General features: G+C 53.1%; 1 protein-coding gene across 1 annotated transcript in view; it reads right to left on the reverse strand.

Moving 5' to 3' along the window:
* Nucleotides 1-2,004: 2,004 nt before the first annotated feature.
* NCOR1 (nuclear receptor corepressor 1) overlaps nt 2,005-12,121 on the reverse strand; it is a 148,589-nt gene continuing 138,472 nt past the window's right edge. Inside the window, 6 exon segments of the mRNA XM_045984665.1 lie at nt 2,005-2,457; nt 2,459-2,535; nt 3,927-4,106; nt 6,366-6,587; nt 7,228-7,281; nt 11,339-11,481. Of these exon segments, the coding sequence (XP_045840621.1) occupies nt 2,347-2,457; nt 2,459-2,535; nt 3,927-4,106; nt 6,366-6,587; nt 7,228-7,281; nt 11,339-11,481 (787 nt within the window). The 3' untranslated portion in view covers nt 2,005-2,346.

Raw genomic sequence — 12,121 nt, forward strand, 5'->3', positions numbered from 1 at the left:
GAACCGTGTCACCGGAGTTTTCAGGGCATAAATATTTTAAAATGGAACCAGCACACCAAAATTCAAGCTCTGCGGAACTCCTGGTCACGAGCGTGCGCTGGAAACCCGGCCGTGGGGGACACCGCTGTGCGCGGCACTGGGAAGACCGTGGCTGCGGGGCGCTGCCCGCTCGTGCGGAAGGAGGCAGCTTCGGATCACTGAGCTCCCAGCCCGCAGAGCGTCCTGCCTGGGTTCACAGCCGACATCTGCCAGTCCTTGGTCCCTCTCGGGGCCGTCCCGGTCCCGCCGCGGTGGACAGCCACACTCCCGGAGGGTTTGCTCCGTAGGTAAGCCACGAGCGAGTTCTGTCCTTTCCGTGTTCTGCCCTAAGAAATGGTCCCTCCTCCGCGCCGCGGCCGGTGGAGTGGTAACACGCGTGCACCGAGGAGGGGGCGTGAGGGGTCCTCAAAAGCGACCGCGGAAGTAAAAAGTCGGGCTCTCGGGCGACATGTTCGCAAAAGCCATTCCGATTTGGAGTAGCTCAGGACCTTCAGGGTCCTGGAAAAATACTCCTCTCCATCATCTCTTTCGGGTGTGCCGGCACTATAAACGAACGATACCTAAAATAGGAACTGGTACGTAGAACGTTTACTGTTTTCCATTCACATGAACACTGACGCGTTTGTGTAACAGAGCAGTACCAACTTTCCAAGTGGAAGGAACAGGATCACGGACCCCGCGCTCAAGTTTAGCGGGAGACCCGAAGTCTCCGGGAGTAGGACAGCAACAGGAGTGAAGGCTGGAACTTCAGACACACACGGACTCGTGGCCTTTGTCGCATAATTAACCGTGTGGGCAAGGTCCTGAGCCCGCGTTACCCAGTTAGGGACCAGACCCCAGTGCTAAGAGCCCTGCGAGAGGCTCAGGCAGGCCGGGAGGCACTCAGTCAGTGGTTATCGTACACCTGCTTTCTCTAGAGTCTCGAGTACTTCTGTTAAAAAGTTTAGTCCATAAAGTGCTAATTTGTATCCTCTGCAGAGACCTCAGGTCTCTCCCCTTTCATCTTCAGTGGCGTCCCTCCAGAACGGTCCCTTCTTGCTCCAGAAGGACGGAGAAAAAAATCTCCCAATTCAACAAGCAATTATTAAGGATGAAGCTGATCCTCTCGTACCATAATTAGTTTAAAATTCACTTTTTAAAGTATTCACTCCTTGCGATTCAGTGACATGAAAAGATTCAACAATAAACTCGCCCACGAGGACTCAAAGGGAGCACCGGCACGTGGCAAACGGGAAGGGACCAAAGCGCACATTCACCGTGAGGCCTCGGGACCAGAACACACGCACCTAACAGGCGAACATTCGACACGGGTCGTTACCTTCCGACTCAGCCAATACCAAGCAACCTAACGACAAGATACTAGTTTTTCCTTTGAAACCTGAGACATCAAGAGCCTTAAATCACACGTGATCTGTGTAGCTACGGACAGGGTAGTCAGATTTATTTCAAAACAAAAGCTCTGTGGGGCTGCATCAGATGCAGAAGGAAAAGGATACTTAGGGGTGTGGCTACGTCACCAGTGTGCATAACAGTGAGGGATGCCTCAAATAAGCTTTTTTTTTTAAACTTTAAAAACTGAACTATAACATACCCATGCAGTACTATTTTTTCAGTGCTACTAAGTAAAAAAAATTAAAGCCTGCACTGGAAATTTACAGTATGGCAGAATTTTGTTTCTCTTACCTTTGACCCTCATAACGTAATGTACAGATTTCACGACAGGGTCTGTGTTAAAAATCTAGACATTTCCACAAGATCTGAAACATCACCGGCCATCTGAACTTGGAGGAAACAAAACCGGATAAAAGTACAATGCCCGTGACAGCCAGCGTCATGGAACTGGGCTGGATGAGGTCGTTTAGAAGGCAAGGGTTAAAAAGATGGGTGCGGAGTCTGTTTTTTAAACCCCCCCCAAGCTGATGCGCTGATTCGAACACAAGTACACCAGATACTACAGCAAGGGGAAACACTGCAAAAAAGGCCATCTATTTACAGAAGAGCGATTTAAAGACATTATGGTTTTCTTTACAAACAGATGGAGGAACAGGAATTGTCCGCTTAAAAACGACATCTCGGCCGCCCACGGTTCGAGCCTCCGAACCGCCTGCATCCGAGGCGGCCCCCGCCCCTCCCCCAGTCTGACTCTGCAAATACGTTTCCGCCATTTCTTCGCCGTCCGTGGTCCAGGCTCTCCCGAGGTCTCTGGGCACGAGTCGGAGGAGGACAGGGCTGTGACCCGCCATTAACGACAAATCCACCCCAGACGAGAGACCCCCCCCCGCCGCTCCGTCGTCGCCGTCGCCGCGCTCAGTCGTCGCTGTCCGACAGCGTCTCGTACTGCGCGGACAGCAGCGGCGCCGGCTCGCGCTCCCACAGCCGGTTCTGCGGGTGCGGGGTCGCCTGGGCGGCCGACGCGGGGGGTGCAGGCGATGGGCGCGGGCGGGGTGCTGCTGAGCATCCGCATGGTCAGGGGGTTGTACGGGAACTGAGTTGAGCCTGAGAGAGAGACACAGTCCTCAGTGTCACGAGGCGCGATCGCCCTCCCCAAACGCTCTCGTGGCACCGCGGAAGGGCCCGGCTTCCGCGACACAGCGTAGCCCGGGCCGGGGCCCCTCGGGCAGAGTCGGAAAGTGCGCGCGGCCCGAGGAGCGGCGGCAGCCCAGGCCGGACGCTCGGGCCGGACTTGTGAGGGGGTCTCGCGTCGGGGCGTTTGTGTGGACAATCCCAACTAGAACTGCCGCCGTTTAAGCCTCAGCGTCTACACCGAGAACGTGTGGACTCTTCGAGGTAAAGCAGGAGTGCAGTGCTCTGAGGACCAAGGCTGGGCCGCAGGCAGGTGCCACCTGCTGGCGCTCACTGGGCGGATTTAGCAGGTCCGAGACCTGGAGGGGGGCATGTGGTCCCAGCAAGCGCACCGCCGCCTTCTGCCACCACTTGGATCGTTCCACTGTCCCCGGAAAGCCTTGTACAACAACTTAAGAAACTGTAAAAATGGAAAACCCACCATTTTTATCAAGTCATGAGTTTCATGACTTAATTCCTTCTCTGAGAGAGATGGGGGACCCATCACTGGTTTAGGTGAGACGTTTTCAAACCAGTACACACTCCGCGTGCGACGGGAGAAGTTTATCAAGCAAAGGCCCTCAATTTTGTGGAGATAGTATCCACATGAAATTTATATACTAATAAATTAAGGGGGAGCACATTTCAGATTTTTTTTGCACTGGTATGTATTTAACATCTAAAAAAAGATGGCTTGTAATTCCGTGAAACCCTTAAATCTACACCAAATACCCCAGTTTTGCCTGTTCCCCTTCAGGATTACCATTACTGTGGTTATCAGGTTTGGGAAAAAAGCTTCAAGCAAGCAAGCACAAAATAGAAAACATGAGTAAATATCACAGATGACTGTTTCTCATCAGTCATATAAACATAGTGAGCCTACGAGAGAGACGATGGCTTTTCCCACTATTCCCCTTTCTTAATTTTGGTTTTTCAGTATTTCCCTAAGACCCTGCTCTAAGAATGTCTACGCGGAGGTTCCAGGCGACGAGTGGGAGCGGCCCTTCACGCTCAGCTCGGTTCCGGGAGGAACTGAAATCCCAGACATCCCTGCCCTGCCCAGAGCAGCTGCGGGCTACGGCATGCGTGCGACATGCGACAGCCACCGGGGGGGGGGGGGGGGGGGGGGGGGGGGGGGTGTACTGGCTAGTCCTCACAGCTCTTCCTTGCTTCTTTCAATTCTTAAGATTCTACACGTTCAGTTTCTGTTCTGGAAAGTGGGGCCTACTCGTACGGTAACCGAAGGTTCTGATTTTACAAGAGGTACTAGCCATGGCTCGGATAAGGCCACCTGAGGCTGCCTCTGCCGGCAGCGAGTTCCTCACCTGTTGAGGAGGGCCTGTCTTCCCAGGCCCACCCTGGCGTCTGCCTGTGGTAATCCCCCTCTGAGTGTACAGAGGAGACGGAGGACGGCCTCTCAGTTCCTAAGTAGCCTTGCCCAGGGATGGGAGACTTAGATTTCCTGCTGTTTGACTTGCTGATCAGCTTTGGTTTGCAGACTCCTCCTAAAAGTGAAACAAATTAACTACTGACACAGAGGAATTATGTTCTCAACTTAAAAACCTACCAAAATGCTGACGGTTACATAATGCTAAGAGAAGGAAGCAAGATGGTAGGGAGCACGAAGACGCCATCCGAGGACCCCGTGAAGTTAAAAAATGATTATTTAAAAGCCAGAATTGACCTTGTAGCAACTAAGGCAAAAGGGGTTATATCCTCGTACCATCAACTTAAAAACATGTAACCAAGGAAACAAAATTCCCGGGACGGACGTCATTTCTTTTCCTGGCCTTGGAGCATAGAGACAACTGAGGACATGAGAGCAACCGACAAAAACCCGAAACCCTCACAGCCTCGCTGCCTCCCAGGTTGGAGAGAAGCAGAGAAGTTCATGCAACACCCAGGAAATCTTATGCCAAAAGAAAAAAGTGTCGAACAGAAGCCCCTTCGTGGCACCGTTGGACCCCAGCAGCAGTTCGCCGGCCCCTTCCGTCCCAGGCTGTTTCTAGAAGTTCACAGGAGAAGGACACCCTCACTAGAAGACGACGTTAGAAAGATCTCCGCAGATCGGAGCCCAGGTGACGGCCCCGGCAGAACTACTTCACCCCACACCCTGCAGCGCACTGGGAAAGGTGTGTGGATCGCCTTCCAGAACCATCTGCAGAGAAGACGTGCAGGTCCGCGCTGTAAGGAAGAGAACATCCCGGGACGAGGGGAAAAGGCGCTGCAGACACGGGGGAGAGACTGCAGCCTGTGTGGAGCCAGTTTCCGAACGGGGCTCAGCGCACCTGCAGGAACCCAAAAGGGTGAGGGAAAAGCTTAGGCGACAGCACACAGGAGGATGAGAACAGGACGCAGACGGTCACCGTGCAAAGGGACAGCGAAACACGGTAAAGCAACAGAAGGAGCTCAAGATGATGAAAAATCATTAGAAGGTACCAGATGGGACGAAGACGAGCCGGCAAACACGCTAGCTGTGTTTTCGAACCGCGAAGCCCGGCAAGCGCAAGCAGCAGAACGTTTCCGTGGGCAGAGAATCAGCCCGCAGCCGCGCACGGCCTCGCTGCGCGCGGAAAACCCGAGCCAGAACCACCGCTAACATATCGGTTAACATCGGACGGAGGAAGAGAGGATTCTTCGGGCAGATAGACCGTCACCAGCTCCAGAGGGCACCCGAACCTTCCCTCTCACACAACTGATGCCAGGAGAGAAAGGCCGTCACGTGCACAGGATGGCGTGAGAACGGGCCGTGTGGCCGTTTAACGCAGCGGCGGCAAGAAGCCGTGTTTGAGTGTGAGCAGCCTGGGCGCGCGGCCCCCTCTGTGAGGAAAAGGGGTGCGACAGCCATACCACATGCCACCAAGGAGGGTCACACAACCGCAATCACCACGTCACAACCTCCAAGTACACGCACACGTCAGTCAGTACAAATCCGCAGCTGAGACCAGACGGGGGAAGACCCGCTCCTCGTTCCGAGCGGGAGAGGAGGCCATGTCATCCCCAAATTAATATATGTCGGTTAAACAAACGAACGAAAAGCCTCGGAGCTCTTTCATCTTCTTAACCTTAGTGAGATCTTTTGCCTGATGTAACGGGAAAAACCTCTAAACGGAACTGGAAATACTTTAGACCTGCAGGTAAAATTTTTAAGCACAAGAGGGTACCGGTTCTCAACTGAGAAAAAGAGGTTTAAAGGAAGCTTACCGGCAGGCTTTCTGGGTGTGCGCTTCCACCAGGATGTGCGAACGATCTCACTCTAATGTCTGTCTGTCCTTTTATGTGTCTATACAGAGACACTTCTACAATGATGCTTCTCAGAAAAGAACACTAGCATTTTCTGGGTGATGTGATCTGAAGTTTTTTGGTTTTTTTCCTTTCTCCTTACTCTTTATTCTGTGGCTGAAAATTCTTTTATGCTAAACCTATCACTGTTGTTTTTTTTTTTAAATTCAAAAGCAGAATATGAAAGTGCATTTGTATTATGATTAAAATATGTGCATCCAGATAAGAATTAGGTGCAAACAAAAACAATACCAACCCTGAATGCTGACGTTTTGCGTAAAAATTTCCATCCGCTGTAAGTTTCTGTATGTTACTAAAATGAGCGGATTAAAAAAAAGAACAACAAACTTTCTGTAAGTAACTAAAACCCTGAGAGGTGACTCAGAAAGCACATAAAATGAAGTCTCGGTGAAGCATTACACCCTGGGAATCAACGGGCCTTTTCTTGGGAGAGGCCGAGAGCCCAAGAGTGGAAACTGTACCTGAATGAGGTGACGGGTCCCCTTCCTCTCTCCGCGTCTCCCCGCTGGTCACCACGGAGGTGTTGGCCCCGCCAGGCACCACACCCACGGGCTGGGACAGGACGACTCCGTGCTCCTCCGCCTTGTCGTCAAAGCTTCCCATGAGCGCCTTCCTGATGATGTCTTCCAGGCCCAGATTACTGGCAGGATCAGCGAAAGAGTGACCTCTAGAGCTAACGGAGCCTGGAGAAAGACAAGCACAGCGTTCCTGCTGGGTTCTGAACGGCGGAGCAAGAAGCGAAGGCCTCCGGAGGGGACACAGCGCATGGCCTGCAGCTCCACTGCGGCCCACGCGCAGGCCTGTCCACCCCCCGAGAAGGGCCCCGGGGAATTATTTCTCTGAGCTGAACGCATCAGTCGCTTTCATTACTCCACCATTTTCTCTTTTCAGCTCTAGTTTCTGTGCTCTTTTTTAATGGTTTTGATTCTCTTTGTCCATTCCTCTTTCCAGCAAGTGTTTACTGAATCTGAATCCCCCCCTTTTTTTAAAGATTTTATTTATTTGACAGACAGAGAGATCACAGGTGGGCAGAGAGGCAGGCAGAGAGAGAGGAGGGAGCAGGCTCCCTGCTGAGCGGAGAGCCCGATGTGGGGCTCGATCCCAGGACCCTGGGATCATGACCTGAGCTGAAAGCAGGGGCTTAACCCACTGAGCCACCCAGGCGCCCCTCAATCCCTTTTTATTGCTACTATCTCTGTCACCTCCCTGACTAAATGACACGATTTCATTCACTCTTGCATTGTGGAGCGGCCCCCCGGTGTGCAGTGGGTTGGCGACATGGTGTGCTGAGTCCCGCCCGGGCGGCAGCCCCGCGCCACTTACCGGACGAGGTGACCGCCGGCAGGTTGAAGATCTCTGTCCCCGGCTGGGCAGCCGCTGTGTGTGAACAAACGTTCGAGTTAGTGGAGGCGCAGCGACCGTACGCGCCGAGAGAGAGTCTCACACCCTCCGATAAAATTCACCTTTTTATTCTCCACGACCTCAACCTTATTTTTCACCAATTAAATGAAAACAAAGGGAAAGAAATTATTTTTTTTAAATAGAAACGGTAATAAACCGGAGGAGGCAGGAAGACAGCAAGAGCAGCAGCAGAGCCGGAGGCAGAAAGAGACGCTGCGCTGCCGCAGAAACGCGAGGCGAGGAGGCCAGCGTGCTGGGAGGACACCTGGACCTGAGGTGACCCCGGCCAAGGAGAGCCGGTCTGAGGAGGCCTGACCTCAGCCCCTGCGGGGAAGAGCGCGGAAGTGACTGTGGGTTTCCCAACGGTGGGTCACCGCGGACTACGGTCACTTCCCGGGACGAGCCCGTGATCTGTTTGTCGCTGGCGCAGTCTGACAACAGGCAGGCAGCCTGGGAACGACACAGAAAGCACAGAAACGGGAGGAATCTGGGACACAAACGGTGTTTCCATCCCAACCTCCGACTTGATGCTGAGAACTGGCGAGAGAGAGAAGCCTGCGGGGAGCAGGGGGGCGGCCAAGCAAGCGGTCCCAGGGAAGCATGTGGTGTTGGGGACGCGTCTGCAGCAGGACGGACCCTGCCCTGGAGAGGAGACCGGGCTCTGGAGACGGGGGTGTGTGTGCCTCAAAACTAACTTTCTTAGGGAAGCTTTGAACTGGCAACAGGAGGAGGAGAGAAATCTCCAGGAAAAGCTTACAAAATCAGGACCGTCTCCCTACTAGGCGTCAGGTGACACTTAGGCGAAGAAACCGAACCTGAAAAAATAGAAAGTGACAGACACAGTCTCGCAGTCCTCACGGGAGTCTGTGAAATAGGGCTTGTCCGTTCGTCGGACAGGTATTTAATGAACAATTATCTGCTTGAATCATAATAAAATCACCTTCTTACTGATCAAAATGGTCAGATAAAGACAATTTCACATTTTCAGCCAATGAGGATACGAAGATTCTGTGCTTAAAATGCTAAAATCCTTGACTTCTGGAGCTCCCGGTTCAGCGTGGTTCCCCTGAGGCCATCACAACAGAATCCCCTCGGTGCCTCAGTAACGGTGCTAGGGTCCTGGGGCCTGCAGTCCAGGGGCCTGTGATGGTATCAAAGTGTGGGGACCCCTGTTTAAAGAGAGGGGTGCGCTCGTGAGGGAACAGGACCCCTGCTCAGAAATGAGCAAGGGAGAGTGGCATGTGTGAGCTGTCTGGGAGCCAGCCTCGACGAGGTACGGGGGACGATGCCCAGAGAACGACAGCGAGCCACCGCGGAGGTAAGCGTGGCAGGGGGCGGGGCGACAGGCTTCTCCCCGTGGACAGGTGGACTGTCACAGTGTCAGACTTTTCAGAAGCCAGACACTCGAGAAGACGAAGTCTGCAAAGGTATGTAAGTAAAACTCAGGAGAAAATGCCGAAGTCCAGATACAAGTTCGGGAGTTCTCAGCACACGGCTGAAGCTCCCAGAGTGATGACGTGATTCAGGGATTTTATCGCATGAGCAGAACACTGGGAAGCCAGCATCCCGGGGCCAGGCAAAGCAAGACCGAGCGGCTGAAGAGACGAAACACGTGGCCAGAGAAGCAAAGGAAAAAGACACGGGAGAACGCAGTGTCTGAAAGGCGAGAGAAGAGAGCGTGTCCGGAAGAGGAAAGGGGTCAAGCGTACAGTTTTTGAAGAATAAAGTCACCAGGCACAATGAACTGAGAGGCGGACTTGAAACAAAGTGGTCTCGGCTGCTGACAGCTTGGATCTCTCCATTCTGTTTCCGCAGGATGACTGAATGTGCCCTGGGGACCCACCGGCCCACTGGACCCTACATACAATTCCTTATCATAAAACAAAGCATGCTGAAATACAATGCTATTACGAAAACCTGGAAGGATAATCTGAAGGAAAGAAAGAGAAAAGGAGTGGACCCTACATACAATTCCTTAACTGTCCCGTTCCACGCTGGAAAACATTTCTGGCAGCCAAAAGAGTCCTCCGGCAATTTGTCCCTACTTGCCTTAAGACACTCATACCATTACCGCGTGTTATAGGGACGTACTCGTTTCATTTCACATTTCCAGACTAGACACCATCTGTCATTCTGTACGCGCCCAGCACAGGACTCGACTCAGTGCCTGACTGCCCAATGACCGAGCGAAAGCGCTGCTGCCTGGGGACATGGGAAGCAGGTGACAGAAGTATAAAGGAGGCTGCTTCAAGTCACGGGGCACTTTCCTGTCAAGAAGCTTTTTCCCACTAAAATGGCCAGACGCGGACTAGAGAGGCGGAGTGCAGGCCGCGAGGCGGAAACAGTTCGGAACTGTGCTCGGGCAGGCTCCTCGGATCCGACGGCGGGCACGGCACATGTTTGCCGGTGACGTCTGAGCCACCGTAAGTAACAGATGAAACCAGTGATGAGATGGGAAAATGCTGTAATGATTTTTTTTAAAGGAAAGGATACCGGCAAGCCCGACAGCAATGCCGGCCGGTATTTGAAAATGTTTTCTTTGAGACGGTTTGCTGCCCTTCAAAAGACCGTTCGCAAACAACAGCCGACACTGGGCTCGTTCTTTCTTCTCTCGGATCCACCTTTATGGATCACAAAGGGTCGGATCCGGACACACAGCCACCTGGCAGTTTGGGGCTCCTGGCCCACACTGTCCTGTGATGGGGGCAGGAGGCGAGCCGGCACAGAGCACAGAAACGGAGCAGACGCGGCCGACCCAGATCCGGCCACTGTCGCTGCCATCCCTGATGCGCTTAAAAAGATGGAGAAGCGGGCCCGAGCGAGCAAGTGCCGAGGAACAGAGCGCGGGTTAGCGTCCGGGGCACGCGTGCATGCTGCCCCAGAGGGAAGGTCTGCGTGCCCCCACGGGCACAGAGCCGCTGGAAGGCCGCCGGCACACAGGAGCGGGACCACAGCCCGAGACACACTCGCCAGGTGACCCGCCCCGCTTCCTAGACGCCTGCATTTCCTCATCTGCGCTCTGGACACCGCTACACTGCAGGGCGTAGGGCTGTTGTGAGAACGGAAGGAGCTTATCCGTGCTTACGAGTCCCCAGCGCTGTCTGTCTCTATAGGACTCGAGCTGTTTGCCGTCGTTCTCTGTCCCTGCGTGGCGGACTGATCACGGCTGCAGATGAGGGCCGGAGGACTCAACCGAGACCCAGCGAGACTGTGCCGGGGCAGCAAGGTTGACTGCACAGCACAAGCCGAGTGCCCGGCCGGTACGTGGCGCGGAAACGACAAAGGTACAGCAAGGGAACGGGCCGGCTCAAGGGCAGCACGTTAGAAGAGACCTTGATGTTCATTCTGGTACTAAGTGCACTGTAGCCGAACTGTGTACTGGTTACCAGAGTCCCTTAATAGTAAGGGATGCACTTGGGGGAGATCTCACTACCCGACGCACAACCTACTGAAGGCGGAGCTAAATGAGGTGGTTTTCTGTGGAGAGCACGAGCTGGGGATAAGCACGGGAGGAACCGCGGACGAAACGGATGTTTCCAGAGAGAAGACTTGAAGGACATGTCTTGTCTTCGAATGGCGGAGGAGACATTACGTAGAGGAGGCCCAAACGGATAAAACTAAGACCCGTGATAAAAACAACAACAACAACAACAAACTGGAGAGCGGATCCGCCTCCCCGCTCCCCCCCCCCCCCCAAGAGAAGTTCCCCAGGCCCCGCACATGTTCAGAGAGAAAATGGGCAGCTTCAGCAAGAGCGTGTTCCTGCTGTCTAGCAGGCAAGCCACGAATGGGCAATCAAAGAAATGAAGATCCAATGTGGCTGGATTCTGCAAACTCAAGGATGCACGTGAGGCAACATCGGAGAGCGCATTCTCAGTGTGAGTTCTACGGGGACTCATGAAAGAAATCCCAACACCAGAGAGGGCATTCTCAGTGCGGGTTCTATCTGGGACTCATGAAAGAAATCCCAACACCGGAGAGGGCATTCTCAGTGCGGGTTCTATCTGGGACTCATGAAAGAAATCCCACTTACCCATATCAGAGTCACCTCCACCAGAGCAGTTCAACTTACGAAAAATCTCCTGCTTCTTTGATTTAACCATGGGAGACGTGTTTTCAAGCTTGGTGAAGAAGGAAGGCAAGTAGCTTATACTCCCTGGTGAGCGGGAATCATTCCTGTGGGGACACAGTCGTGTCTATCGTTAGATCTGTTTTGTCATGTGCCCCTAACCCCGGGGACGTCCACAGTGTTTGGGAAATCGACCACTTCCCCATCTCGTGTGTGTGGTGAGAGCCCCACATCCTATTTCAGGACACAAACACACACATCAGCACTTGCATAAAAACAGGACAGGAATGGAGATAATCTAGGACAGAGATTCTTAACAAAGGCGGAATAAGCAGCAAATGATGTTAAAAGGAAAACTTAGAAACAGCCCACCCGCTGCCATCTGCCCAACAGCACGGACACCGGCCTATAGGCAAGCACCACTTGCCTATAGAATGGCGAGCCCGTACCTAAGCAATCAAAGCTTGTACACGTGGACAGAAGAGCTACAATGCTGAAATAAAACCGCCTCCATCAGGATCATTTCAAGCCTCCCACCAAAGGAGCTGTTTCATGTAAAAGATTTCACAATCCATTCGCAACTTCCTACACTAACACATTTTAAACAAGCTTTTCCTTTAACAGCTCAAGACCACCAGTGATCTAGCTAGAGCCGGAGATGACAGCCAAGAACAGGCGGAAGGCTGCTGATGACCTAATCTGGTCCTATGGATTCATTCAAATTCAGGGATTCCTACTACACATCAG

The sequence above is a fragment of the Meles meles genome, chromosome 18 (genome assembly GCF_922984935.1).
Source record: "Meles meles chromosome 18, mMelMel3.1 paternal haplotype, whole genome shotgun sequence".
NCBI lineage: Eukaryota > Metazoa > Chordata > Mammalia > Carnivora > Mustelidae > Meles > Meles meles.